We start from the raw sequence: 27,770 nt of genomic DNA on the forward strand, positions 1-27,770 counted from the left end.
CAGTTAGAAGCCATGCTGGAAAATACCTGCATGGTTGAAGTGGCAAGATATTTTCAGAGACACAAAAGTACTTTAATGTAAGTTGGACCTAGCAAAGAGTCACTGGATATGGTGCAGGGCTCACCAATGAGATATTACAGGTATGACACTTTCCCCTGGAGCAAGGGAGCTTATTAGTCTGTAAAATACTGAATTGTTGCCAGCTATATGAACTCCAAATTATTTTATTGTGTGTAAATTTGTGTGGGTTTCTATGATCTGTATGGCTGTAGATACACCAGTGCTGTTTATACTTCTAATTTAAAGATACAACATGTTAAAAGTTTTCTGATATGCCTTTTTATCTCTTACATTTAAACAACCCTGTGCAGAGGTACCTTTCCTTCAGAAAAGTTTCTGGCTCAGATAATACTTGGAAAGTAAGAGCAAAGTCTTTTTTTTTCGTTGACTGGTTTCCATTTTAAATTATTTTCAACATCTAATTCAAGCCTGCTGGGCACTCCTCAGTCCTGAATTTTGAACCTCTGGGTAACTTGTTAGTATTGCAAGAAAATTCTTACAGAAGTCCCATGTAAAGGATTTCGATAAAGGAATTATGACAGTAGCCAGCTTCATTTATTATATTTGTTTTTGCACCTGATCATTATGGAGTTGGGAAATCAGCATATGACTATTGCTGTTCATCTAAAAACTAGAGCTGGGTATGCTCTGTTGCATTTTAAAGAGATTCTAGTGTTAATTTCCTGAATTGTTTGCAAAGCTGGAGAATGCTTTGGTTGGTTATTTGTTGCCAAATGGCAAGTTCATGAAATGCAGAAACATACAACATAATGTCTCTGGAAATTCTCATGTCATACTCGGATTAAATTACTTTAAACAACTCTTACCATTTTCTAAAAGAACTGAATAATTATTAAACTGAATTCCATCAGTGTGCACAGGTTTGCTGGAAAGAAGAGTAGATAAAGCATATGTTTACATGACTGACAGAATCAAAGGTTTCCCTACACAGTTTTGCAAATGGTGATTATAATTTCATGTTAATAAGATGCAGGAAAATGTACTGGAAGAGTAGTGCTTTGCTGCTTTTGTCACAGTTTCATCAAACTGATTTTGTCAGCACTGGAGCATAACCCTTGCCACATCAGTTTGAGTGCTCATTAGGCAGCCGATTTGTCTGAATCCTCATTAAATTGATTAACTCATTTACTTATGGATGATGACATGTTATGTGGTACAGGAATGGCGGTTAGAGACAAGAATCGAGTCTCACATTGACTTGCTTAGTATTCTGTTTTTCTTTTTTTTTTTTTTTTCTACAATAAATTGCAGTGCTGATACTGTAGCATCAGTGATTTACTATTTGCAGAGGTGTGGCATCAGCTGAAGGGTTCAGCATGCGTTGTGTGAACTTGTACCTACTGGTAAACGACTGACAGCAGTTTAGAAGCTTAGGTTTATAGCTTGCTTTAATTCCTTGTTAATTCGATTGAGTACTAGATTTTCTCATAAAAAACCTAAAAAGTGTTCTTCAAGATCTATTTTAATGTAAATTAAATAATGAAGGGAAACAAGTTAAAAACGTATGGTTGTACGTTTGGAAGAGAGAGATGTTGGTGGTACGGTGGTAGAGGTTGGTCAGCGATGGTGATAGAGACAGTGGGTCAAATCTGCTGGTGCATATTTTCACCAGTGTGGTATTCAGGCTCTTGCCGTTGCTGATGAGAATGCATAGCTAATGGTGGTGACTGCATTGAAAAGCAGTATTTTGTGGCTGAGAATTTGCTCTATCAAATAGTGTTATTCTTTTTGTATCTGTTGTTGATCCCGTAGAAATAAGTAGGAGGCATTACTTCTTGAGTGACCTAGATAGTAAGTATGAAGATGTCCATTGCTTTGAAGAAGGAGAGTTCTTTTGATGTTAGCAGAGTCTAATATAAGCCTTAGTTATAGACTGGAACAGCACTGGACAGCTGTAGTTTGCAAAAACAGTTTGACCTCTCTAAATGAAGAACTGGAAGCAAGAGGCAGTTAAATATTGTCTGAAGTACTAGAAAACAAGAAACAAGACATTTTCCAAGCTAAAAGAAGACATTCTTAACATGAAACTAGCAGCTAAATGAACCTTTGGAGCTTTTAGAGGTATCCTATTCAGGGATTATGGTTTCCAGACAAGATATGTTGTAGAACTCAGGTACTACTGAGAATTTGATGTAGCAGACAAAAGAAACTTTTTAAGGGCAGAGGAACTTTCCATGGAAAGGGAACTGGGAAAAAGGTACACCTTTGGGAAATGTTTCCTTGAAATAATGACCAGAGTGGGAGTGATAATTTTTCTAGGGAGATCCAAAAAGAGAGGACATCTCACTGCCCTTCTGTGAAGGAGGTTCCTGCCACTGAATTAAACTGGAGGAGAATTTCACCCACATTTTCATTTATTTTTATAGGAACTCAGAGTTTCTTTTTCAGTAGATTTTTTATTTCTGAGTTGTCATTTGTTGTACTTTGTTAGGATATGTTCATGTTTGGAAAGATGAGCAAAATTTGCAAAAACCATTTCTGGGACCCAGTTTGAATTGCTGTTTCTGTAGAATCATTTTAGGATCATAGAAATTTTGCAAAATTGCACATAAGTCATAGTTAATATTCAAAGAGGAAATTGGTGATCAGAGTTGAATTACAGTGATCTAAATTTTTCTACATCCACCTATTTCCCCCCAGTCGCCTGCTCTGACAGTAATATACCGCTTCTCTAATGGGGCTTGCATTTGAAGATAAGCCTACATGTAAACAAATTAACTTTTCTTAAATGGAGAGCCATTTCATTTGCAATAATGTACCAATTCATAAACTCTCACAAGCATATTTTTTAAAAAAAGAAAGATAAATGACCCATTGTATAACACTTACTATTAGACAGACTAGATGTCCCTGTGTTCTGAGAGATAAGACTCTTGTATTATTACACCCTAATAAAATGAGTTAATGTTTTAGTATCAGAGATAAAAGGACAGTTGGATATATTTAATAACCAAACTGAGAAACACTTAATTTTAGTTGTCTGTAGCAATATAACACAAATTCCCCTGTAAAACAAATTGCACTTTTGGAATATACTTTAATGTGCATTCGACAAAGGAGAAAATGAGGTGATTGAAGTTCAATTTGTAGCATGTTATTAACCATTTCCGCTTGACTAGATGAGTAAAAGGATAATGGATGAGGGTTTTATTATTGCCTTTCTGCTAAAATGAAGTGGTGTAAAAGATAAGGTGATGAGATTAATGAACATAAGGAAAAGGCGTAATCAATCAAACTCCAACAGGGAGATGAGATGACAGTACTTAAGATTTGTAAGGATACATATTTTAAAAAGTGGATTTTATCAACACCAGCATTTTGTTTAGGTGGAATGCAATGAAGCAGATACCTGCCGATTTTAGTTATTTTTGTACATTGTTTATGCTGCTGTATATTTGAGACTTCAGCCACCGATGAAAGTTGAGATTTTAAACCCATATTTTTAAAAACTGCAGTTATTAAATGAGGACAAACACAACTATTTTTTTTTTTTTTTAAAGCAGGAACAGTGTTTTATTTATCAGTTCTTCACTGGTGGAGCACTCTCAGATGCGTTTGGATGAGTCACTTCTACTCCTTGTTTTATGTCTCATGTTTTGTGACCTCATCTTTTGAGAAGGTAGTTTTCATGAAGTCATGAATAAGTATAAGTACACGTTCCTTTTCGTGCAAGAAATGCTCAGACATCAAAATCCATAAGATTTCAACTCTTCGATTCTTGAATAGAAAACAATATCTTATGAAGACTAATCTGCGGAAGTTTCTGGATAGAAACACATTCCTAGTTGTAGGGTGACAATTTTGTGTTTCAGATCTCAAATGCAGCACTTCTTGCCTTTGATACATATCTTAGAATGACTAACTTACTTGCATATCTATATGTCTATATTGCTAACAAGTTATGGAAATAAGAGTCCTCATCTTAGCAAATGATTTGTTACAGGTATTTTTAAATGTCACTTACGATAGGATCCTAAATTGTTTAAATTACTTGCAAGTACTTCAGCTGTATTTAGTCATCATGGAGTGACTTCAGTATCCTAAAGATGGGTCTTCTGTGTTAAACTACACTTTTTTTTTATATATTTTTTTTATTTTTTTTTTTTACAAAAGAACACTGAGCTGCAAACTAAGTCACATAAGAGCGTAGCATGCCTTTGCAATATCATTTTTTTTTTTTCCTCATGCCTTCAATTTCCCACTTTTTATAAGAAGTGTCTACCTCAGTCAAGATGTGGAGCTGACTGGGAATGGAGCTGCTATCCAGTTGTTTTTGTTTCTTGTTTTTTTCTCCCTCACTTAATAGTTTAAGGAGGGCTTCCTTCAAATACATTTAATTTGCGTAATGAGTTGCCTTAAGTTCCTTTTGCAAATGAAATAAGCACGGACAGGCTAAATTATTGTATTTTCTCAAGGAACTGTTAGTTCTTGGCAGTGCTTTGCACAGGATGGATAGGTTATTGCTGTGAGGTTAAGTCTGTCTAAAAAGCCTTTTACAATGCTTTCTTCCCCTTAGACTTCAGAATTTATGAAACAGACTGTTAGATATTGGCTAGAACTTGGTGCTTTGTAAATACTCCCACATTAGTTCTGATTTGTTCTGCCTTTTAGGAGAACTTCCAGTTGTGCAAAACAGTATTGTGGATTTTAAGATAAACGCGTAACACAGCCCAGATCGCAGTTCTTCACGAGAGCTGATATTTTCTCATAGGCTTCCAGTTCCCTCTTCTCCTCTCATCTGCACAGTTTTTTGATAGGCCATTTTTTATTGGACCCTCAGGAGTAGCAAGTTTTAGATTTAATACCCTGGAGGGAGTGGCAAGGCAAATCGTGTTGTTGGATCAATTGTTCAACTATCCCCAGACTGCTGTCTGTGTATGTTGTATCTGTATCACATTTCCCAGCCTTTCTTATCAATCATTTGGACAAGATATGCAGTTTAATTTTTTATTGCATTTTAAAAGTCAAATTGGGGTTATCAGAGAATCACAGAATCACAGAATCGTAGGGGTTGGAAGGGACCTCTAGAGATCATCGAGTCCAACCCCCCTGCCAAAGCAGGCTCCCTACAACAGGTTGCACAGGTAGGTGTCCAGGCAGGTCTTGAATATCTCCAGAGAAGGAGACTCCACCACCCCCCTGGGCAGCCTGTTCCAGTGCTCCGTCACCCTCACTGTAAAGAAGTTCTTGCACACATTCGTGCGGAACTTCCTATGCTGAAGTTTCAGCCCATTTCCCCTAGTCCTGTCCCCACGCACTACTGAAAAGAGACCAGCCTCGCCACTATGGCTCTGACACCTCAGGTATTTATAAACCTGGATCAAGTCCCCTCTCAGCCTTCTTTTCTCAAGGCTAAACAGACCCAGTTCATTTAGTCTCTCCTTATAGGGGAGATGCTCCAGGCCCTTCACCATCTTTGTGACCCTCCGCTGGACTCTTTCCAAGAGATCCCTGTCTTTTTTGTACTGGGGAGCCCAGAACTGGACACAGTATTCCAGATGAGGCCTCACCAGGACAGAGTAGAGGGGGAGAATCACCTCCCTCGACCTGCTGGCCACGTTCTTTTTAATGCACCCCAGAATTCCATTGACCTTTTTGGCTACAAGGGCACACTGCTGGCTCATGGCCAGCCTGTCGTCCACCAGGACGCCCAGGTCCCTCTCAGCAGAGCTCCTCTCCAGCAGGTCTTCCCCCAGCCTGTACTGGTGCATGCAATTATTTCTACCTAGGTGCAAGACTCTACACTTGCTTTTGTTAAACCTCATCCTGTTTCTTACTGCCCAGCTCTCCAGCCTGTCCGGGTCTCTCTGAATGGCAGCACAGCCTTCATGTGTGTCAGCCAATCTTCCCATCTTCATGTCATCAGCAAACTTGCTGAGGGTGGTCATTATCCCCTCATCAAGGTCGTTGATGAAGATGTACAGACCCCTGGGGGACGCCGCTAGTCACAGGCCTCCAGCCGGACACCGCACTACCAACGACAACCCTCTGCACTCTGCCAGTCAGCCAATTCTCTATCCACTTCACCATCCACTCATCTATCTCATACGTCCTCATCTTTGTTATAAGGATGCCATGGGGGACCGTATCAAAAGCCCTACTGAAATCAAGGTAGACTACATCTACATCTCTCCCCCCGTCCACCCCGCTAGTGAATATAGTTATATTAAAGTTTATTAAAGTTATATTATAGTTATATTCTTGTTTTGTTACTCCACTATCCTAGATGTGATTGCAGACTTCATATTAGGTATGTTCATGGCTTAATTAAGCTTGGAAGAAGGTCTGTACTCATAAGAATGCTTTATAGCCAAATTTGAACTATTTTGTCAACTATGAAAATGTTAATCAGCAGTTACTTTATAAAACCTATTCACATTGCTCTTTGTTCTTTGCAAATGTGGTTCATTTTAATTGGTCAGATTCCTTACTTGGGTGATCTTTGGAGAATCTTTCTTGTAGGCCATAGCAAAACCTTTGTCAGTGAATGATTATACCTTTTACTTGAGGAATGACTCTGCTTTTACAGGTATATGCGACAAATGTAGGAATACAGACAGTGAATGTGAGGCATGCTTATGCAGGCCTCAATTAAAAAAAGTGCATGGGGGGCACGTCTTCTGGTAACTAAGAGTGATTTCCATACCTTGTTGTCATATCTGTATTCCTATTTAGTACACAGAAAATGAACTAGCAAGGAGAGAAGCAGTCCTTGAGCAGTGGAGAGTTTATAAGCAGCACTGTCTTCTGTCCCAGCTTCTGAGAGTGGGAGGGAGAATTTCTCTAGCATTAAACACTCTACAGTTCTGGGATGTGGGGCAGCTACCAGACATCCCAAGTAAGGCAAATGTATGTAATTACACAGCAGCCCCTGCAGCTGCTCCAGAATACTCAGAGGGAATTTGGTTCCTGCAGCAGTCTAGAGATTGTGCAGCACAAAGGTGGCACTAAGCCATTTTTACATTCCCATCCCTTTGCAAGCTGCACCTTCTGTGCCATATCTCTCATAAAACATAGCACAGAATCTTTTAATGTAAACTGCTGGATTGGCAGCTCTGGAGTCTGACTTTTCTCTTTGCCTTCATGAGGCACATCTGTTCTTTTACGAATGGGCTTGGTTCCCATTAATGACCTGATCAGATGCAGTCTTTTATGATGACTGGTACTCTAGCTTCCTGCCAGATGTGTGGGGGTGGCTTTTTGTTTTTGTTTTGTTCTGATGAAGGGATATGAGGAGGAGTTTACAGGACATCAATAAAAAATCCTTCTTTTTGACAATTAAACTTACCTTTTTTTTTTTTTTTTTTTTTTTTTATTATTTTTTTTTTTCATTGTCCATTTGTTGTTTTCTCCCACCTGCCTTCTCCAAGATCATATCAAAATGGCTGATGCTGGAAAACTGCCAGTATTGCAGGTGCTTTATCTCCCTTCTTTTTTGTAGCTGCTGTTCTGCTTGCACATGTTATGGCTTGATAGGTCTTTGATAGGTGTGTATAGGAGCAGCCCGTGGGAAAAGTTATATCCCAAAGGTGGTTCAATAGGCAGGTGCAAGGCACTGCAGTGAGAAATCTAACATGACTATTCTGTTTTGCTGTTCAGAACAGGAATTTGAAGAGACGATTAAAACAAACATGAAGCTTATTTTTCTAAAGAAATCTCAGTGGCTGAAATACAATTAAGAGCAAAGACAGCAAAACCAAGTGAGCTTCTATATTGTTTTCTGTGATCTGTTTTTGAGAAGCATGCTCCTGTATATTACCTTTCACCATATCTAGTTATTTTGCTGTGAGTCATTAGTCTGGCAATTGTCCTAGTTTTCAGACTCTGTACTCCTTAGAGATCAACTGATATAGATGGATAGAGATTATCTACAAGGTTTTTTTGCAGTAGGAATTTTATAAAACAAGAGAGACTAATTGTAAGTTTTAACTTAAAAACACAACAAAAAAACCTTGCATGCAAACAAAGAATCTCTACATTTTTATACCATTTGTCATTAAAAAAACAAATCTGTTCGATTCCTTCTCTAACTTTATTTACTTTTAAACAAGAGAGAGCTTTTAGGGCTCTTCTTGAAATACCTCAAATACTTTTAAAAGGCTTTTTACTGCAGTAATGTTACAACAGCATGTGATTGGAGCCGGTAAGCAGAAGCAAAATGAGTATAGCAGAGTAGTGCAATTTGTTCAAAATTCAAAAGGGATGAAATTTTCTGCTAAGTGCTGTAATTTTACTTGTTACAACTTTGTCAAATAACAGAGAGAAGATGCTTCTGATATGCAAGCAAAAATTAGTAATTTTCAGAAATACAAAAAGAACCCGTCCAAAAACACTCCAGCATGAAGTTGTAGTTGAGAATAAGAAGACAGTAATTTCCACAAAATCAGTTTTGGTCATCTGAAAAACGGATTGACTAAAGCCTCAAAGTTATCTCAGTGAGAGTGATTAATCATTGATGATGAGGCCATATTCTTGCAACTTGCTTTCTGTAATTTTACTGCACTTGTCTTATATGAAAAACAAAAATAATTTTGCGGTGTAAAATCTTTCCAGAAAAAAAAACAAAACAAAACAAAACAAAAAAACAAACAACAAAAAAACAAAAAAAACCACCCTGATCACAGTGTCTTTCAAAGATGTCCTATACTGGACAATTAAGATACAGAATTACTGAAAATAGTTCTTGCTGCTGTTCTTCCAGAGGATTTTAATAATAGGGTAGCGGAATTGCTAAGTCAAGACCTTAAGCAGTGATGGAGCACCTGGTGGGAAGGCAGGGCCAACGCAGGGAAACTCAGGTGCATGCAGTGTATCTGAGTGAGCAGAAGAGGTGGAGCCAGGATCTACCCCTTCCCAGACTTCATTTAAGAACTGGCAGTGGAGGTGAGAATATCTTTTGCTGGAGGGATCTGTCTATCTGAGGCTTGCTAAGGGTAGGCAGCTCTTTTCATTCATTTTTGCTTAAGTGACTGCTGCAGTTAGGCTACTTTTCATTTGCTGTAACCAAAGACTTTATCACCCCACTATTATTAAGGTGCTTTCTTTCTCATTATGGAGTTACTCTGGGTAATTTCAGAGAGGCACACCTGAGTGTCTTCCTCATAAACTGCTGTAAAGATTCATCTGCTCTCCTGTTTCCATTATGAAGTCTTTTGTGTGATCAGATTTGGGTGTCTTTGCAAAATTTGGATTGTGGTCGTACTACCTTAGTAGAGTTTTTGTTTTATGATCACTTTAATGAGTAATAAAACACTTCCAAAACAATCACTGATAGTGTATCACAATCTGAATTTGTGTTTTGTTTTTGCTTAAATCATGAGATCCTGAAGTAAAATTAAATGATCCATTTTCACTAAGACCAGAGTTCAGAGTATCTAAAGGCTCCTGTTCTTTGTCTTTTAGTTTTTATGCTAATAAACTCAAAAGGAAGCAAGTAACAAGGTAGAAAGATCTGTGCTGATATGAAGTTTTATAGCTAACAATGAAAACAGGGAGTTGTGTGTAGCTTTTGAAGAGGTCTAGACACCTGTTCCTCAGTTGCTTAGGTAAACGAATGGCAAGTGAAGTTTCCCAAAATTCTGTCTCACTTGAGGCAGCTAGTCTGAAATGCATCATTGCATCTTTCACTACTTTTTTTCTTGGCATGCAAACTGAAATAAAAGTAGCTTGTTTTTTTGTTTTCTTTTTCCTTTTTTTTTTTTTTATTTTAGTGTTTAGACAGTATATATTTACATGACACACTAAATGAATAAGTCTTCAGATTCAATGCAGTGCAGTAAGGAATTATGGTGTCTACCGGTTTATATGGACATCAAGACTAGCCAGAATTATTAGAGTGGATTGGAAGCACTCTCCAAGTTTTGAAACTTGTGATGTAATGAAGAAAAATATGAAGAAATATTCTACTTACCTGATGTGCTAGCCATTGCTAAAGACAGGACCCTGGTGTTATTTGTACACTGAGTTTGATTTAGCATGCTATTTTCTGCTATTTTGTAGTCTCTTACTCATATTAACATTTCAGTATGTGTATACACACAAGTGTGAACCTAAGTATGTGTGTGCCAGTGTGCTTTCATAAGGGTATTTCCATCCCTGGTTAATTTAAACCATAATATACAAGCAGGTTGGAATCCACACAGCCCCATTCATCAGATGTGAACTGTGGTGCATGTTTTACTTGCACCTTTCAATGATGCTTATCAGAGAATCTGAGAGTGGATGCAAGTTGAAATAGCCATTTTTTCAGAAGATGCTATCTGAATCATTTGGAAATTTTTAGATTTTAGTTCCTTATGGCACACTGTCTTGGTTGTGTGAACTTTTTGCGTCTTCCTCTTGATGAGCAAATCCTTGCTAACGTAAATCAGAATGTAACAGCCTCACTAAATCAAGAGAGCAGTTGACTCTCCCAAGACTGTATGAATTCTTGCATTTCTAGCTCTGTTTTATGATAAATCTGCTTTTTTTTTTTTTTCTTTCCCCCCCCCCCCCCCCCCCCAAGTAAACCTTTATTTCCCAAATAAAGGAAAATTCTCATATCCTTATCTTTGTAGGGCTTGGAGAGCCACTCAAGCCTTTATTTGTTTTCTTCTTGTTGAACTTCTGCTTTTTAGTCTGCTTAATTTAACTTATATTCTGGTCTTTAGCAATTCTATCTTATTTAATCATCACAGAAAACAATGTTTTCTGCCTCTGGTAGTGAACCACTGTTGATGTTCCTATCGAAGTGTTAGCAAAGGTAATCAAAAGGAGCAAAGAAATTACGAGGTATTGGAAGCAGTGGGAAGGAGTAAGATAGCTGGTACTAACTTTGGTAACAGTGTTTAATGATTTATGGGCACATGCAGAGTGTTGAGAACCTCATAGTCAAATCAAAAGAATGAAACCTGTTATGGATAGAGGCCTTCCTGATATATATGTATATTTTTTCAAAGACAGATCTTGATGATCCTGGTGAAAGTTATCTGCAGTTAGTGGAGGAAGACTGCTTTCAGAAAATCTGCATTGCATAATTTTTTCACTTTGAAAAACAGCTTTAGTGTCAGGGTAAAGACAGAAAATATAGTTGTGCATCCTCTATTTTAATCATCTGGAAAGTATTTTTCATGTCATCACACATGTACTGATCTGTGGCTCGTGACGGACATTATTCATTTCCACAGAAATTGTGCTTTTATTTGTATATCATTTTTATTTTTAGATCTATTCTGTAGTTGGGAGCAGTTTCTAAGTTGTAACTAATGATTAAGCTATTTACAGATCCCGTGGCTTTAAAGTGTATCAGGCTAGCATAAACAGTGTACTGTGAAATAAGAATTTCAGCTTGTGGTAAATCTGTCTGTCCCCAGCAGCTTCAGGTGAAATAATTTTAGCCTTCTAAAGCACATCAATTTGCTAGTCTGTGGTTCATGTATCAAAGAGCATTCTATGAAAATATCAATATCATTGGTTAATATAAATGAAATTAATTTTTAAAGGTGGGCTAAAGGTTGACATCTGAAAAATTGCATTACTTTGCAGAAGAGAAATTTCTGTCTTCTAGTGAAATTTCAGGTCAGAAGGGCAAGTAATTTTCACAATCTTCAATGGGAACCAGTGAAATATGAACTTCATTGTCACCTAGCCCCAAAGCGATAAGATAAAATGAGCTGATACATCATTTGCTGTGGTTTTATCATCTCCTCCAGTAATTGGAAGAGAAAACATAAGAGTCCTTTACCACCCCCCCCTCTCCAATCCCTTCACCACCCACACCCAGGCATAAGCCATTTTGCTGTGATCGATACAAAGGTCACAGAGTATTTATTTATTTATTTAATTTTTTTATGCTGGGTAAAACCATCTAGTGGAACATTAAAGTAATGAATATGTTTAATTGAGTTTGTCACCCATGAAAATGCTGAACAGGATTGTGTAGCAGACTGTGCGCTCACAGGAGGGACTGGATGGAGGACTACTATTTGAGTGTGGATTTCAGGGGCTGCATGTATATGTATCTATTATTTTAAAAGAACATCTTAATCACTATTTTCAAGAAATTTAAGAAATATGATAAGCTTTGAGATTTATTTTAAAAACATTTGGATATTAAACATTATGAATTTTGGATGTATTTAAGTGAACAATACAGTAAGACCCTGTCACTGCATATGCTACAGCTAGGAAACAAGTAATGTTTGGATGGTAGAATCTGATTACATGTTTGCAAAGCTGAGTTTGTGGTGGAGATCCAGATTCCTACTGAACTGTGAATCAGATTTTGTATCCTATACATGCTCTAATTTTGCTTTCCTGAACAAAAATGATCCCAAAGGACTTAGAATGCTACCAGAAGACTGTATTTGTGTACTTTCTCTTTCAGATGCAATCAAACTTAAGTGCTAATTAAAAGCAGTTTGTTTGTTTGCTTTTTTCAATATCTAGATGAATGTGCATCATAACGTTTTTAGGAAAAGATCTCAAGAAGAACTGTTGTGAGATGCACGAATATGCATCAGCTTTTTAAATAAGCTATTTAGTTTTTATTTTACTCACAGCAGTTAAATTGGCTGGCACATTAAAGTAATGTAATTATTCAATTGCAGTTTCAGTTCTGTAACCCATTTGCAGACATAATTACTTTTAGCATGTTCACATTTTTAAGATCAATAATACTTTTCTCTAAAATAGAATATACAATAGCTGATTTGTTTGCTTAAATTGTAAAACAAAATGTTCATCTAGTCCTCAGAAAAATACTGCTTTCCTCATTCAGGAGGCAGCTGAAGGGGTGTTTTCTTGTAACTGTTGCATGTAATCTCTTACAGGAGGCATTGTTTGTAATCAGGGTTCAAGAGGGGTTTTGAAGAAAAGGTAAAGTGGGGCGTTTCAGTTCAAAAGTGTATAATGAATAGCTTTCAAGTGAGCATTTTCATGTTGGGAAATCAACTGATACCCAACTATGAACTGTGAGAAAATGATTTGTTTATGTATGATCTTAATTAGCAATCAGCAATATTGTATCTGAGTTTCCATGCAACTCTGATTTAAGTCTCCTCTAAGTGAAAACTGAAGTTCATCTCTTGTGCACTTGGTGGACTTCTTTCTTCCATGTAGCTTGAGGGCCTGCAACAGGAATGTGAAGGACTGGCTGCATGTTCGGGCCTCATTTCTAGTATCTGAAGTAAATAAGGACTTCATGCAAAGGTGAAAGCAATTTTGGGTTTTAAATAGTGATGTCATTTCATTTCTTCATCTGGTTTACCGAAGTTGTACCATGGAGTAGTTTGTGTAATAGGATGTTTGGAATTGTGGAACCATATGTGGTTTATTTCTTTACTTTCAAGTGTTTTTAACTGAAATGGTACTGTGAAAGTTGTATTTCCTCCTGCGAGGTGCAGTATCTTCTGAAATAAATGAAACGTGCTGTAGATTAAATTCCAGTCTGATGTTTTGAATCGACTGAAATTCTTTAAATACCTGTTTGTGTGGAAAAGGAGGTTCTGTTTGTGCTCGTTACATTAGATTGTTTCAGAAGTTGGTCTATAACTATTACTGGAACAGACAATAAGTGAAAATAAATAGAAGTGAACTCAGAGCATTGTACTGAAGGGTAAATGAGATGCTTGGTTTCTGTGATATGTGGCTTAAGAGTTGGAGTGGGTAAGAACAAGAGTAGTTTAGTAGTTTTTGCAAGTTGTAATTTTGAAACTGAAATTATGAAATGTGGTAGCACTAATTAGAAAAAAAAAATCCCTTTATGAAAATTAAAATTCTTAATTTAAATCTTTAGTCAGTTTCTGCAACTAGTAGGTTCTGTTAATAAAATCGGCTATCTGGCAAGGAAAAAAGGTTCAATTTGATTTTTATAAGGAATCTTCACCAATGCACACATGAAAGCAGTGTGTTTGTGCCCTGGATCTTTCATCTTGTCTGCTGGGCCTGCTAAGCACAGAGCAATGGTAATGATGCAGTTTCCATGGCAACCGGTTCATTGGAGGGCTAGACCTCTGTCTGGGGTGCTGTCAGTATGCGAGGGGTTCAGAGAACAGTGTCCCAAAGAAGGGCTGCTTCCACCTAATCCAGTTTTAATTGAACTCCAGAGACTTTGAAGTGAAGCTGCGGACCAGGCAGTTACTGTTCCGACTGGGGATGGAGGCCTGGCTCAGCTAGGCCTCAGCTGCTCTCACTCCTGATAACGGCTGTTAATGAGCGGCCTGAAGAATTGCTCTAGTGAGGACCGCTATCATGTCTACAGTGCAATCCAAGTTTGGGCTGTAAATCCTGGTGTTTCAGTAACTTCCTCATGGCTGTATGAGGTGCCCAGCATAAACCAGCTCTGCTGTTTTCAAATTCATGCATTTCCTTCCAGTTTGGGGTGGGGGTGGATATGGGGCTTTTTGCCATTTGCAGTGTTTCCGCTTCCTCTACAAATGTTAGTCCCACTGAGTAAAAGTAATAATTACTCAACATGCTGATTTTTCTCACAGTATCTGTGTAATAAGGTTGAATATGAAATGTTCTGATTTATGTTGTCAATCAGTTATTTCAAGTGCTATTACAGAAATGCAGGAAGATGATCCTGATTGTCTCTAAAAGCAATCATTGAAATTATAAGCTCCAGTTTTCGGGTCTTAACATGAACAAATATCAGCAAAAGTACTCAGATTTTTGTACACAGGCCCCACAACTTTGTCTCCTTTTTCACCTTCTAGGATGTTGTGCTCTGTAAAGGATATTTATATGCATGTGACAAAAAAGCCAATAGTACTGCAGAACTATAAGGATCTGCCAGCCAGGGGTGCTGGGTTATGGATGTGGCATGGAGATGATGAGCATGGCCACACTTTGATAGCTCCCCTTTGGAAATTATTAGTAACCCTAAGCAACATCTGTTCCTTTCATCACATTCTAGGAGTTTAGTTTCAGAATAATGGCACATTTTTTTTCTTGCTGTGTTCTTGGAGTGTTGGGAGAGGAGAAGTTGTCTGTTGCACTTGCACTGGGAAGGAAGGTGTGAGATTTTCTAAAAAGGAAGAAGATATGAGGCATGGTTTGCTTAGTAAACTTGGAGCTTTTTTTTTTTTTTTTTTTTTTTTTTTTTTTTTTTTTTTAGGGCTTCTGCTCTTTGTGCTAAAAAAACCTGATTATCTTCAAACAAATATTTCATGTAAGGCAAAGTCCTCCTTGGTTTAAAACCTATAAGCAAGTGATTGTGTTTAAAACCAATCTCACTTACATAAAAGGCTTGAATTTCACTTTTCTGAGTTTTTTTTTTTTCTTTTTCCCTTTCTTTTACTTATTCCCAATGTATCTCTAAGTGGAATTGTTGTAAGAGTGATGGTGAGTGATTATACTTAGATCTTCTGTGGTGGATTTATGTTTGAAGTGTTTATGTTTACTAAAATGGACAAGTTTCAGATATTTTCTTTTGCTTCTGCTTTGTTAATTTGGGGCCCAACAGCATCCAGTGTTGCTGCCCTTAACACTTACATAATTAAGCATTGAAATGAAAAGGAAAAAGTGAAGAAACAAAGAAACAGAGTAGCTGAGGACTAAAAATGAGATTAGTTTGAACTGTGAAGGCAGACTAAGCATCTGTGTCTGTCAGATGGGATGACAGGAATTGTAACAAGTTACTTTGACAACCGCTTACTCCATAGAGAGATTATGCTGAGTTCATTTGCAGGTTTGTATTTAACCTTAGCTGACAAAATGATACTTAACCTTTTATACAGACAACCTTTATACTTCCAGAATTAATGAATGTTGCCTTAACGATTAATGTAAGGAATGGTTTTTCTTCCTTAAAGACATTTTTTTTTTACTTTGTTACATTTCTCTTATCACAGTGCTAAATTGAGTGTGGATACATCTGATGGTACTAGTTGTTCACTTCAGAATATGCTTTTGTATTTTACAGCCTTTCTTGCTGTTTCTGAAACTCCCATGGAAGATAATTGACTATCTTTAAAGGAAAAATAAGGTCAAATTTTAAAAAGGGTTTGGTATAACCAGACAGTTGAATTTAGGCAAAAGAAATCCATGGTGGCCTCATAGCATTATTTTAAATATGAGCAACTTTTAATTTTCCTGTAGGTTTTGCGTGTGTTTGGTAGAATCCATGCTTGTGCATCTGTTTCTCTTTCAAAACGTGTTACTTATGCTGATAACATATTTAAACATACTCTCTTACATGTTCAATTTCTACTAGATTCTGGCATATACAGAAGGACTCCATGGAAAATGGCTCTTTTCGGAGATCCGAGCTATCTTTTCCCGACGCTATCTTTTGCAAAATACAGCACTGGAGATATTCATGGCAAATAGAGGTATTGTGAGTTTAGAGAAATATCAAGTATTGTTTGATCCTGGAAACATATTCTTTATCTTTGGCTGCTTACTCATTCCCTTTTTGTTATGGATTTTGTAATCAGTAGAGAGTTCTGGATTAAGTGCCTCAATATTTAAGTTTGTATATTTTTGAATTACAGGGGTTTTTTTGTGTTTTTTTGTTTGTTTGTTTGTTTTTTCTTTTTTTTTTTTTCCCCTTCATTGAGGAATTATTTTCAGACGTGATAAGTGGGAATTAGTGATACTTCACTTTCATGTGTGTCTGCATATTTACTTGGCATCCCCTGAACACTATTGTTTAAGGCGTACACTACCTCTGATCTGTTATGCTTGAAGTTTTTTCTCCTTCCTTGGAAGGGAGGGGGGGTTGGCAGTTGTTAGTTATACAAAGAAAACAGAATGAAAGAACTGCACTAGCAGACAGAACCAGTGACTGATTTAGCTTCATTCTTTATTTCTGGTAGTAATATTATTGTATTCTAACATTTTTAAGCATAGTCAGTTATGCAGTAATCTACAGCTTTCAGGTATCTCTGAAATACTGCTGTGCTTCCGTTTACATATCAGTTAGACCTCATTGCAACTCTAAGAAATAAATTTGGGCTTAACCCTGCTTGAGTATGAACTTTGTATTTATTTATCAGTTCCTTTCTCAGATACACAATAGATGCAAAATATAGCGAGTTAAAATTTTGGACAAGTTTCTTCTGCTGTTATCTCCTTGTAGATTTTAATTTAGATTATGTGATATCTTTACGATTTGAACTAAGATTCTTCAGTCACTTACAGTCCTTTTGTAGTGATAATGAAATTTTAAAATTAAGTTTTGAAAACTTAGTAGGTGCTAAGAGGGCACTTCTCAAATGTAAAACACTTTTTTCTCCTCTGTAATCATATTAGATATTTTTGTCCTGAAATCTTTATATGTTTTATAGGTTAACATTTTTAATACAGTTAGTATGACAGTCATCAAGTTTTGTCTTAGTTTAAAATGAACTCTCATCTTGCATATTGCTGTTAAGGAATCAGACACAGATTTTGCAGATCCTGTCTGGGAGTGCATGTTGTCCACCAGTATGTTCATCATGTGCATAAACACTTCCTTACTTAGGACCCACTAGTTGCACTTCATGAAGTTGAAAATGTTTCCTGGTGACCTCAATTGGATTACGTAATCACATTTTTAGTTTCTAATTTCATTAGTGTCATTCTGTTATTTCACACAAAATATGAAGATAATATTTTGAGAAATGAATATATCTAGAAGAGGTCTACCCATTAAGCTAATATATATATAACTATCCTTTTTGAATTAATCCAAGTTAGTTTGTGTATACCCATAGGTTTAACTTCTGTTCAGAAAGTAGAACAACTGCAGGCCTTATGAACTTGCTAATTTCAGTTGAAATTCCTCTCAGTGGAAAATAGAAGTAATTTTGGAAAGCATATGTAAGTGTATCGATAGTAATCTGAAGGAAGCATGTCTTGTTTTCTATCTGTTCAGCACTTGATTATTTGAAGAGAAAAGCTGAAATAAGTAATACAAAATAGCATTATATTTCAACTCTTATGTTCACAGTGGGTGTCATGTTCAACTTTCCTGACCAAGCAACAGTGAAGAAAGTGGTTAACTGTCTACCTCGGGTTGGTATTGGGGCTACCTTTGGACTACCTCAGACCAGGTATTTAACAATTTGAGTTAATTATATCTGTGAGGTCTGAGTGTTTTTATTTTTTCATCAAACCAACCTGTATGGTTTAAAGCATTTATACCTACAAACATACAAAATATCCCTGCTGGTTCTGCATGCTTTTTAGAATGTGTTATTGTAACAAAAAAAATTGGATTTGGGATTGTGTGATTTCTATCCATTACAGAGAAGGGATCTTCTTTTTGTCAATAAGACTTAATGTGCTTAAGGAAAATAGAACTTGTTGCCAATCCACTGAAATGGGTTAAAGATGGGTTGTAGTACTTGATTAGCTTTTATGACAGTTTGCAGTCACATTAGCTTGACTGTAACATCCTTGAATTCTCTGTAGTATTTAAATGCAGATTAAAATGATTATTCCTAATCAGAAGGATATTCTAATCATGTGTAGACCAATATCAGCTGAAGAGCATGTGAAGTATTAGTAAGGTATATGTCATGGGTTACCTACATTTACCTGTGCCCGTGACAGGGGCAGCTGCTCCATAGGGCCCCCGGCCTGGAAAGGAAGGGAAAAAGGGAATGGGAAAAAGAACAGCGACAGCAATCTAAGGAGGAAAACTTATTTTACTAAATATGATATTGGAATACAAGATAACACAATATAATACAATATGATTGAGGCTAATAAATTGGACAAAACAGAGAGAGAGAGTCCCTGAAAACAGAGAGGCCTACTGTGAACTCTAGGCGACATGGCTGGAACGCTTCCCATTCTCCGAGAGTCCAAGAGAGAGAGAGAACTCCAGTCTGGCCACGACGTCCTCTGGGATATGTAGTTCTCCTCCAAGAGCTGAATACTTGGGATGCCATCATTCCACGAAAAAGGAACATGAACCTCCCAATGATCCATACTGCACATGATGTTATGATGTGGAATATTGACAGCAACACTACAAAACCATGACAGTATATCTTTTTGCTCTAGAGTACAGGGTTCAAATTTGTTTCGAGTAAGTGGGAAATCGGTACTTTCATGTCAGACTTTGTGTTTGGATTGCCAAACTAAATACTTTCCTGCTTTTTTGTTTGTTTGTTTTTTTGTAGTGGTAGTAGATGATTTGGTCTTGATTACAAGGTATCTTTAGGATTAAAGTCAGCAGCATAGTTTTATGTTCACCAAGGCTGTCCCCCATGTCTAATTTGATTGATTTCCTCTTGCATTTAAAATATGTAAGCTTCAGGTATTTAAAATAGCAATTTGATCTAAATAGAAGTGTAGCATAGAACTAGTAGAAAGAAATGTTCTATTGCCACTAAAACTTTCTTAAGTAAAAAAGGAAGATCCTCCAGGTTTTCCTATTATTTTTCTCCAATGTTTACTTCTGTTTTTCAGACGCATTTCTTTGGCTAGCCCACGACAGATTTTCAAAGCTTCTCATATGACCCAGCGATGGCAGCACCGAGAAATTTCCAACTTTGAATACCTGATGTTTCTAAACACAATAGCAGGTAACACAGATTAGTATAAAAGTCATGAATGGAAGCATTTAGTTAGTGGTGTCAGGCTTAGCAGTTATGAGGCACGGCTAGTTTTTCCCCTTTGAACAAATAACTTTTCCTATCATAGAATCATAGAATCACAAGGTTGAAAAGGACCTACAAGATCATCTAGTCAAACCGTCCTCCCTTTCCCATGCCTACAGAAAACCACTAAACCATATCTCCTCGCTCCCTATCCAGATGTCTCTTGAATGCTGACAGGGATGGTGACTCCACCACCTCCCTGGGCAGGCTATTCCAGTGCCTGACCACTCTTTGATAGAAAAAGTTTTTTCCTTATGTCTAGTCTAAACCTCCGCTGGTACAATTAGTGGCCATTTCCTTGGTTTCTGTTTGTTGTCTGGGAGAACAGGCCAGAGTCCTCTTCACCACAACCTCCATTCAGGAAGTTGCAGTGCAATGAGGTCTTGCCTGAGCCTCCTCTTCTCCAGACTAAAACAATCCCAGCTCCCTCAGCTGCTCTTCATAAGAATTGTACTTTGTTGCCCTTCTCTGGACATGTTCCAGGGCCTTGATGTCTTTCTTGTAGTGAGGAGCCCAAAATTGAATGCAATACTTGAGGTGTGGCCTCACCAGTGTTGAGTACAGGGGGATGATTACTTCTCTGCTCCTGCTGGCCATGCTATTTTTAATGCAGGCCAGTACGCTGTTGGCTCATGTTCAGTTAGCATCAACCAGCACCCCCAGGTCCCTTTCCTCTTCACAGTCATCCAGCCACTCAGCCCCAAGCCTATAGCACTGCGTGGGGTTATTGACACCAAAGTGCAGGACCTGGCACTTGGCCTTGTTGAAACTCAGCCCAGCTATCCCGCCTATCCAGGTCCCTCTGAAGGGCCTTCCTACTCTCAGGCAGATTGGCCCCACCTCCCAACTTGGTGTCATCTGCAAACTTACAGAGGGTACGCTCAATCCCCTCATCTAGGTCATCAAAAAAGATATTAAACAAGATGGACCCCAGTACCAACCCCTGAGGACCACCACTTGTAGTGGGTTGCCAGCTGGTCTTAACTCCATTAACCACTGTCCGCTGGGCATTGCCCTCTATCCAGTTCCTTACCCAAAGGAGGGTATATGTGTCCAGGTCACGGGCAGTCATTTTCCCCAGGAGGATACTGTGAGAGACCGTGTCAAAGGCTTTGTTGAAGTCTAGGTAGACTACATCAACAGCTTTTCCTTCATCTACCAGCCTGATCACCCAGTCGTAAAAGGTTATATTCCCTGCTGCATCAAGTAAAGAATGGACATTTTCCATGGCTCTTCTTTTACCACTGATATATTTGTAAGAGGATTTCTTATTTTCTTTTACTGTAGTGGCCAGTCTGAGTTCAAGTTGGGCTTTTGCCTTCCTAACTTCCTCCCTGCATACCTTAGCAAATTCCCTGTTATCTTCCTAAATAGCCTGTCCTTTCTTCCAGAGGACATGGACTCTTTTTCTCCCAGAGTCTCAACAATGCTTCCCGGCTCATCCACACTGGCTTTCTTCCCCTATGACTTGCAATACAGTGTTCAGGGACAGCCTTTTCTTGTACCTGTAAAAGTTTAATTTTGAAGAGCATCCAGCTTCTTGGACCCTCTTACCTTTAAGGAGGGACTCCCAAGAGACCCCTGCAACAAGTGTCCTGAACAGGTCAAGGTCCGCCCTCTGGGAGTTCAAGATAACAGTTTTGCTAGTCACTCATCTGACATCTCCAAGATCAGAGAATTCTACAATTTTGTGGTTCCTCTGCCCAAGACAGTCCCCAACCTTCATGTCAGTCACTAGTCCTTCACTGTTAGTGAAGAGCAGGTCTAGCAGGATACCACCCCTGGTAGGCTCTTGTACCTGCTGCTTAAGGAAGCAATCTTCCATGCTCTCTAGAAACCTCTTGGACTTCTTTCTCCACTCTGTATTATATATGTGTGTATATATATATATATCATACATATAAATACACATACATATATCAGGGAAGTTGAAAAAACAGCCTTTCCCTTGAGTCTTTTAAGAGTGGACAAAATGAAGACAACATATTCGTGTGAATGAAATTCTGTGACAGTTTCTAAAGACGAGATAAAAAAAGAAGTGATGTTACAGGTGATGTGCAATGTGTGTATGTATTGTGTAGGTGATATATTTTGGCTTTATTGGAAGAAGGTTTTTCATTTTAAAGATAGACGACAAGATGACAATAGAAATTTGATAGAAAAAGAATGTATTTAACTGTCACTCTTAACTGCTTGCAGAAGTGAGATGAGCTGTACTGTTTTAAATACTAGCAGTTTGAAAACTTTTTAATTATCCTTTTCAGTAAAGCAAACTAGGGCACTGAAATGATAAAGGATCTAAAGTAAATTACAGTTAATTTGAGGAGCTCATAAAATTATATAGTTTTATCTTCCGAGGTTGATATTTTAGTTAAGTGGAAGTCCCTTAATTCAAGCTGTTGTTTTTTGTTGTTTGTCAGGTCGCACTTACAATGATTTAAATCAGTACCCTATTTTCCCTTGGGTTCTTACCAACTATGAATCAGATGAGTTGGACCTCACGCTTCCTAGCAACTTCAGAGATTTGTCAAAGGTATTTGTCATCATATATACCTTTTATTTTTCCCTTTGTTAATTATCACAGAAATTTTCAGTCTTATTCGCATATTTTGCAGTGTTTGCTGCTTTTGTGGAAAATGTAAAGGAAAAATTTTAATTAAAACTTGTCCTTTTAACAAACATCATCAATACAAGATGGTAATGTAATAAAAAGAAAATAAAAAATGAAGGTAGTTTTTAAAAGTTCTTATTTTCAGGTAATTATTGATGAAGCCAAGCGTAGATCTGCTTGAAAATCTTCTGAGAATTTATTTTTTCACTTCAGATTTAGTAACTCAACTTTTGTAAGGTATTGTGTTTCTATCATACATATATATATGTATCTACAGGTATATGTTTCTATCTGTGTATGCGTACATATATATATTTTCTGACTATTCCATACCTTTTGCATATACATTATTATATATGATATATACAGTAACTTATTACAGGTTTTAGATACAGATCAAAAGCAAATGATATTTTATGTCCAAAGTCAAAAGGTACTCAGGTACTGTCATTGTAGTATTTTCTAATAGTATTATTCTGTTTAACTAAGTCATGAACTCAGTGCTTTCTCAGGATATCTGACTGATACAAATCTATAATCATCAGTAAACCTACACACACAGTTTGCATTGTAACAATTTTTCAAATGTAAATAATATTTTAAAATAATAAGAAATTATTAGAATTGAATGAGTGCTTTCTTAATAGTTTCCAGGCAAAAAAATATAAAAAATCTGAAGATAGTTTACAGCTAAAAATATCTGTCACCAGTATTGATTGAATTTTAAGAATTTAAGTATTCAAAATATAGGAACATCAATCTGCAAAATTTAAGGGCTAAGCTGATACTGAGAAGAAATGCAAAGATAATAAACTGCAGAATGCAGACATAATGTCTAAAAAACAAGACTTGAATTTCTGTCAGAAAAATAATTAAATCCAATAATGGTGTTTACAAGAAGTTAAATACAAAGTTTGAAGACTTTGTTGCTCAGTCTGTGGTGTAGCAGAAAGAGCTTTACCAGTAGCACTATTTTCAAAGATGCTCTGTAGACAAGGTCATGTGTGTTGAGTGGTTTTAAACTTATGTGAGAGTCCAGGAATTTGATTTTATTTCATACTACCTACCTGTTCATTTACTATATATATATATATATATATATATATATATATATATATGTATATGTATATATATATATTTTTTTCCCCCCATGTTACCCATATAGAGAAACTGGTGATTGGCTGAATCATGTTTTAGAAAAATCTGAAAACTTAAAAGTGCCTGTGTATCAGCTCTGTGTATCTTGAATTAGTGCATTAAACAACTGTACATAAAATAAATTTTATTAATGACTTCTTTGATTATATTAATTTTGTAATCTGAGTTTCCTTTAATTTTTTGTTATATTGTACTGAAAATACGATGCCATTAATGAAATAATTCTAGACATAAAAGGACTGCCCAACTATTATACTTCTGAGGAATCTCCTTTTAATTGTATTTTAACTTGAAAACTTATCAACTCAGATGACATTGTAGTCCTTACCTTTCCCTCAAAACCCTGAAATGGAATCATAGAGTGGTTTAAATTGGAGGGGACCTTAAAGCCCACCCAGTTCCAACCCCATGGTTGCCACCCACTGGATCGAGCTATCCAAGGCCCCATCCAGGCTGGCCTTGAACACCTCCAGGGATGGGAAATCTGCTGCTTCTCTGGGCAGCTTGTTCTAGAGTTTCACCCCCTCTGAGCAAAGAATTTCTTCCAAATGTCTAAACTAATGCTTCTCTCTTTTTATTTAAAGCCCCCTTTTCTGCTAGTATCAGATGGTGTAAAAAGTTGCTCTCCCTCCTGTTTGTAAGCTTCTGTCAAGTGCTGGGAGGCCATGATCTTCCCAGAACCTTCTCTTCTCTGAACTTAAACAAGCCCAGCTCCCTCAACCTTTCTTCATGAAAGATGTGCCCTTCATAAGACAGGTGCATAAATAGAACTAAATGCAAAGTGGAACAATTTGTCTCACTTCAGGTTAGGTACCAGTCTTGCCTCTGTTAAGAAGTTGGATAGTAAACCCTCCATTTCTCTATATGATTTTTTAATAACATAATTTTAATAAAATTGTTAAGAATATTTTGATAGTTCTTGAGAGTGCAACTTTATCCCTGAACGCTTAATTGCTTTTCTAAAAAAAGATATCATGCCTTTATATGTAATGAAAATCTTTGTCATACCTACCTCAGATTGTAGAAGTGTAGGTTTTGGTTTAGCGTCTAGGCATTTATAACACTATAAACTGCACAGTTTATCTGTCACAAAGTTTTAAATTTAATGGATCTGTGACAACTATCTGAAAATATTAACCATTGGCACTTTGCTAATTTACAACTATGAAAATGTTTGACTGTAAAATATATTATGATATTTTCATTGTTATACAATTGCCTTTAGAGTAATGCGTCAAAATAAGTGATAGTTAAGTATTATAGCATGTCTACGGTTTTGGATTGGTAAAGGTTTTAAAAATATTTAAATATATTTCACTTAACATTTTACATAACTTTAACAATCCTACTGTGGGACTTGCATAGTTATTCTGGTCATGTAGGTAAGCATTTGTAATGTAAATATTTTTGCTTTTTTTTTGGTTGTTAAGACAATTAAAATTGAAGATTTTTTTTTAGAAATTGCAAGTAAACATTATGTATCATAAAGTGACAAATAGGAATAACAGTTTTGTTAATATATCAGCCACAGTTAGTAGAGATTTAAAGAATTGTAGTGCGTAGGTTAAACCAACACTTTATTTAAGCAATTTCTTATGGAACTGTTTTGAACATCAGTCACACAATGATAAACCAAAGCAACTGAAATGGATTGTGGTTAATATTACTGTCAGTCTGACAAACGCTCCTGACAAATGCCAGGAGTGCACTGCCAGTCTGTTACCCTGCCTTCACTTCAGTGTTTATTTCTTAAGAGGTCACTATGGTTTGGAAAGAGTATTACATATTATATGTATAGCTGCATATATTTTATTTATACAGCAGACAGTTTCCCACCAGAATGTGTCACATTCAGAAGCACACTTTTTTCTTTGTTCACTGGAAGCAATACATTTTAATGTGTTTCTGGACTTGAGTAAGGGAACAAAAAATGTAGTGAAAATACATAAAATACAAGAGTTATCAAAGCATGATTTTACATTCTCAGAAGTTTGTTATAAGATCTTCTATGCAAATAGCTGTTGATAATTTGTCTTTTAAAATTTTTGTAAGATCATAAACTGACACTACTAGAAGAAAAGAATACCATTCTTAAATCTTATTTTCTCTTCACCATAGCTACATGTGTACACACTAGTATTTTATTCTCAGTTTCACCATTTTTTTGCAGTACTTGATCAGTCATCATCAATTTTATGTTGGCTGTTATGTAAGTATTTAATTCCATTCCAGCCAAGTGTGTGTGGGGAAAAAACAAAACAAAAAACATGCGAAACCTCTCACCTTCATCAAAATGGGGTTTTTAATTGGTATGTGAGACCCAATGATATCAAATACACATTTTAATTGCTATGACAAATCAGACTAGGTTTTTTATTTTAATGTAAAATTCATTGTTGAGTGTTCTTCAGCATATCAATCTCAATTGTGTTACAAGCTGTGCATATCAAGAGCACAAATTCAGTGTGTATAACTTGTGCTTGAATATCTCCCAATGTGAGGAGGAAGAGAGGGGGAAGAGGATGAAATTTGCTTGCTTATCTCTAGTTAGTTTTGGCTAGGAGATAGAAAGCAGTAGCTGTTTTGATCTGCATCTATTGTACATCTGCAAATTTAAAAAAAAATGGCTAAAGGAGCATTAAAACTTGCAGACATTCTGTGATAAATGTTTTCCTTGTAGGATGTGTTAAATGACATTTTATTCATCTCAAACTCCCAACACGGGAGTCAATATAGTGTCCTGAACTGATTAACTCACGAGAATTTCTTAGTGTCCTTCTAAGCACAAAACTTGTTCCAGAATTGGACAGTGAAAGAAAGTGAGAAGAACAAGATAGTAAGAGGCCAAAATTGTTTCAGCGCTGATGGTTTACTTTGATAGTCATTTGCAACTGGAATTTGGACACTGAAACCTGTGACATTTATCACTGTTGAATCAACAAGTTCCCTTGTTACTGCCTTGCAGTAAATTCATCATCAGTATCTTTAACAAAAGATAGCACTTAATTGAAAATATTTCAAACCAAGACAGGATAAGCTCTGAAAGAAGGTGTGGATATTTTTCCTATTGCTGTAGCTGTATATTTGAGCTCCACACCTGCTTGTGCAAAGTGTTTTTCAGAGCCTAACATTTGTCATAATCATGTTAAATAATATTTGAAGGGAAAGGAAGCATTCAAACAGGAAGAAGTAGTCTAAACAGTATTTTGATTTTTAGGTATGCATGTGTTGGTACCATTTAAAAAACCATTATAATGGAAAATCTAGGTGAGAGAACAAACGAGGAAACAAAATTACGAATGGTCACACGGCTGTGTAAGCTAATTGCTATCTGTGCAGCACCACGGTCAGACACCCCGCGGAATGAGCCTACCCGTCGGATGGGGCGCTTCAGCACCACGGACAGGGACCGCGCCAGCCGAACGCGAATTTTTGGGGTTAGATTTTTCGTGCTGATATCTCAGAGTCTCATGCAGCATCTATTTTGGACGTTTTTCTGAATTTTCACGCATGATTTATTGCTTATTTCTCTAACGGCGACCTGCTGAGACTCAGTCCTCATCTAAGTACGTCTTTGCAATGATTTATCTAAACGTTCCTTCCTAAATCCTTAGTTTAGATAGAATTTGTTAAATATTTTAGGATTTTCCAGTGCTCTGTTACACTGACATAACCATCGTTCTTTGAGTTTCTTTTTTTCTTATTTCTTTTCATTAGTTGGTTATATTCTCTTTATCAAGTTGTCTTCTTAAAGCATGTATAAATGGGTGAGAGTGCATCTTACTACCATTCTGTGGTTTTTTTCTTCCTTGTTTGCACTTAAGGTCTGTTCTGTGCTTACTCAAAAAGAATTAAGAAAAAATTGTTGTTGATGTTTTAAAATCTTGCTTTTTTGCAAGTAGCTGTAATCTTTTGTAAGACAAAATATTGTAAGATGACAATTTGGCACTACTAGAAGACTTCTCTCCCTCAAGGAAAGGCAGTTTGTAATATACAAATGAAGATAAAAATAGCAACTCATAATTCATAGCGAGCATTCAAAATACTGTTGTTTATTTGTATCTGATGTTACTCTCCATCCTACTCTTGTTCAAATGACCTGAATGTATAGAGATTCCTAATTGGAAGTGAACTGGGCATGGTTCATAACCCTTAAAATGATCACAGAAAACCATGGAGCTCATGTCTGGCTTTAAAATATACTAGCAATTAAAATAAAGTGATTTTACACACGTGTTTTGGGCAATCACATTAATATGGAGGAAATAAAGAAGGCAACAATTGTTTGCTGTATCTTTGTTATTTTTTTTTAATTCTGGGAGAAAGAAAATGAAATACTTACCAGA

At 36.7% G+C, this 27,770-nt stretch overlaps 1 protein-coding gene across 6 annotated transcripts in view; it reads left to right on the plus strand.

The window, feature by feature from the left end:
• LRBA (LPS responsive beige-like anchor protein) overlaps nucleotides 1–27,770 on the plus strand; it is a 363,878-nt gene that overhangs the window by 227,779 nt on the left and 108,329 nt on the right. For all 6 annotated transcript variants that reach the window (XM_072334558.1, XM_072334559.1, XM_072334561.1 and 3 more), the window contains 4 exons: nucleotides 16,277–16,394; nucleotides 17,996–18,098; nucleotides 19,465–19,580; nucleotides 22,076–22,188. In XM_072334558.1, the coding sequence (XP_072190659.1) occupies nucleotides 16,277–16,394; nucleotides 17,996–18,098; nucleotides 19,465–19,580; nucleotides 22,076–22,188 (450 nt within the window). The remainder of the gene's footprint in view (nucleotides 1–16,276; nucleotides 16,395–17,995; nucleotides 18,099–19,464; nucleotides 19,581–22,075; nucleotides 22,189–27,770) is intronic.

This window comes from Excalfactoria chinensis, chromosome 4, assembly GCF_039878825.1.
Source record: "Excalfactoria chinensis isolate bCotChi1 chromosome 4, bCotChi1.hap2, whole genome shotgun sequence".
Classification (NCBI taxonomy): Eukaryota; Metazoa; Chordata; class Aves; order Galliformes; family Phasianidae; genus Excalfactoria; species Excalfactoria chinensis.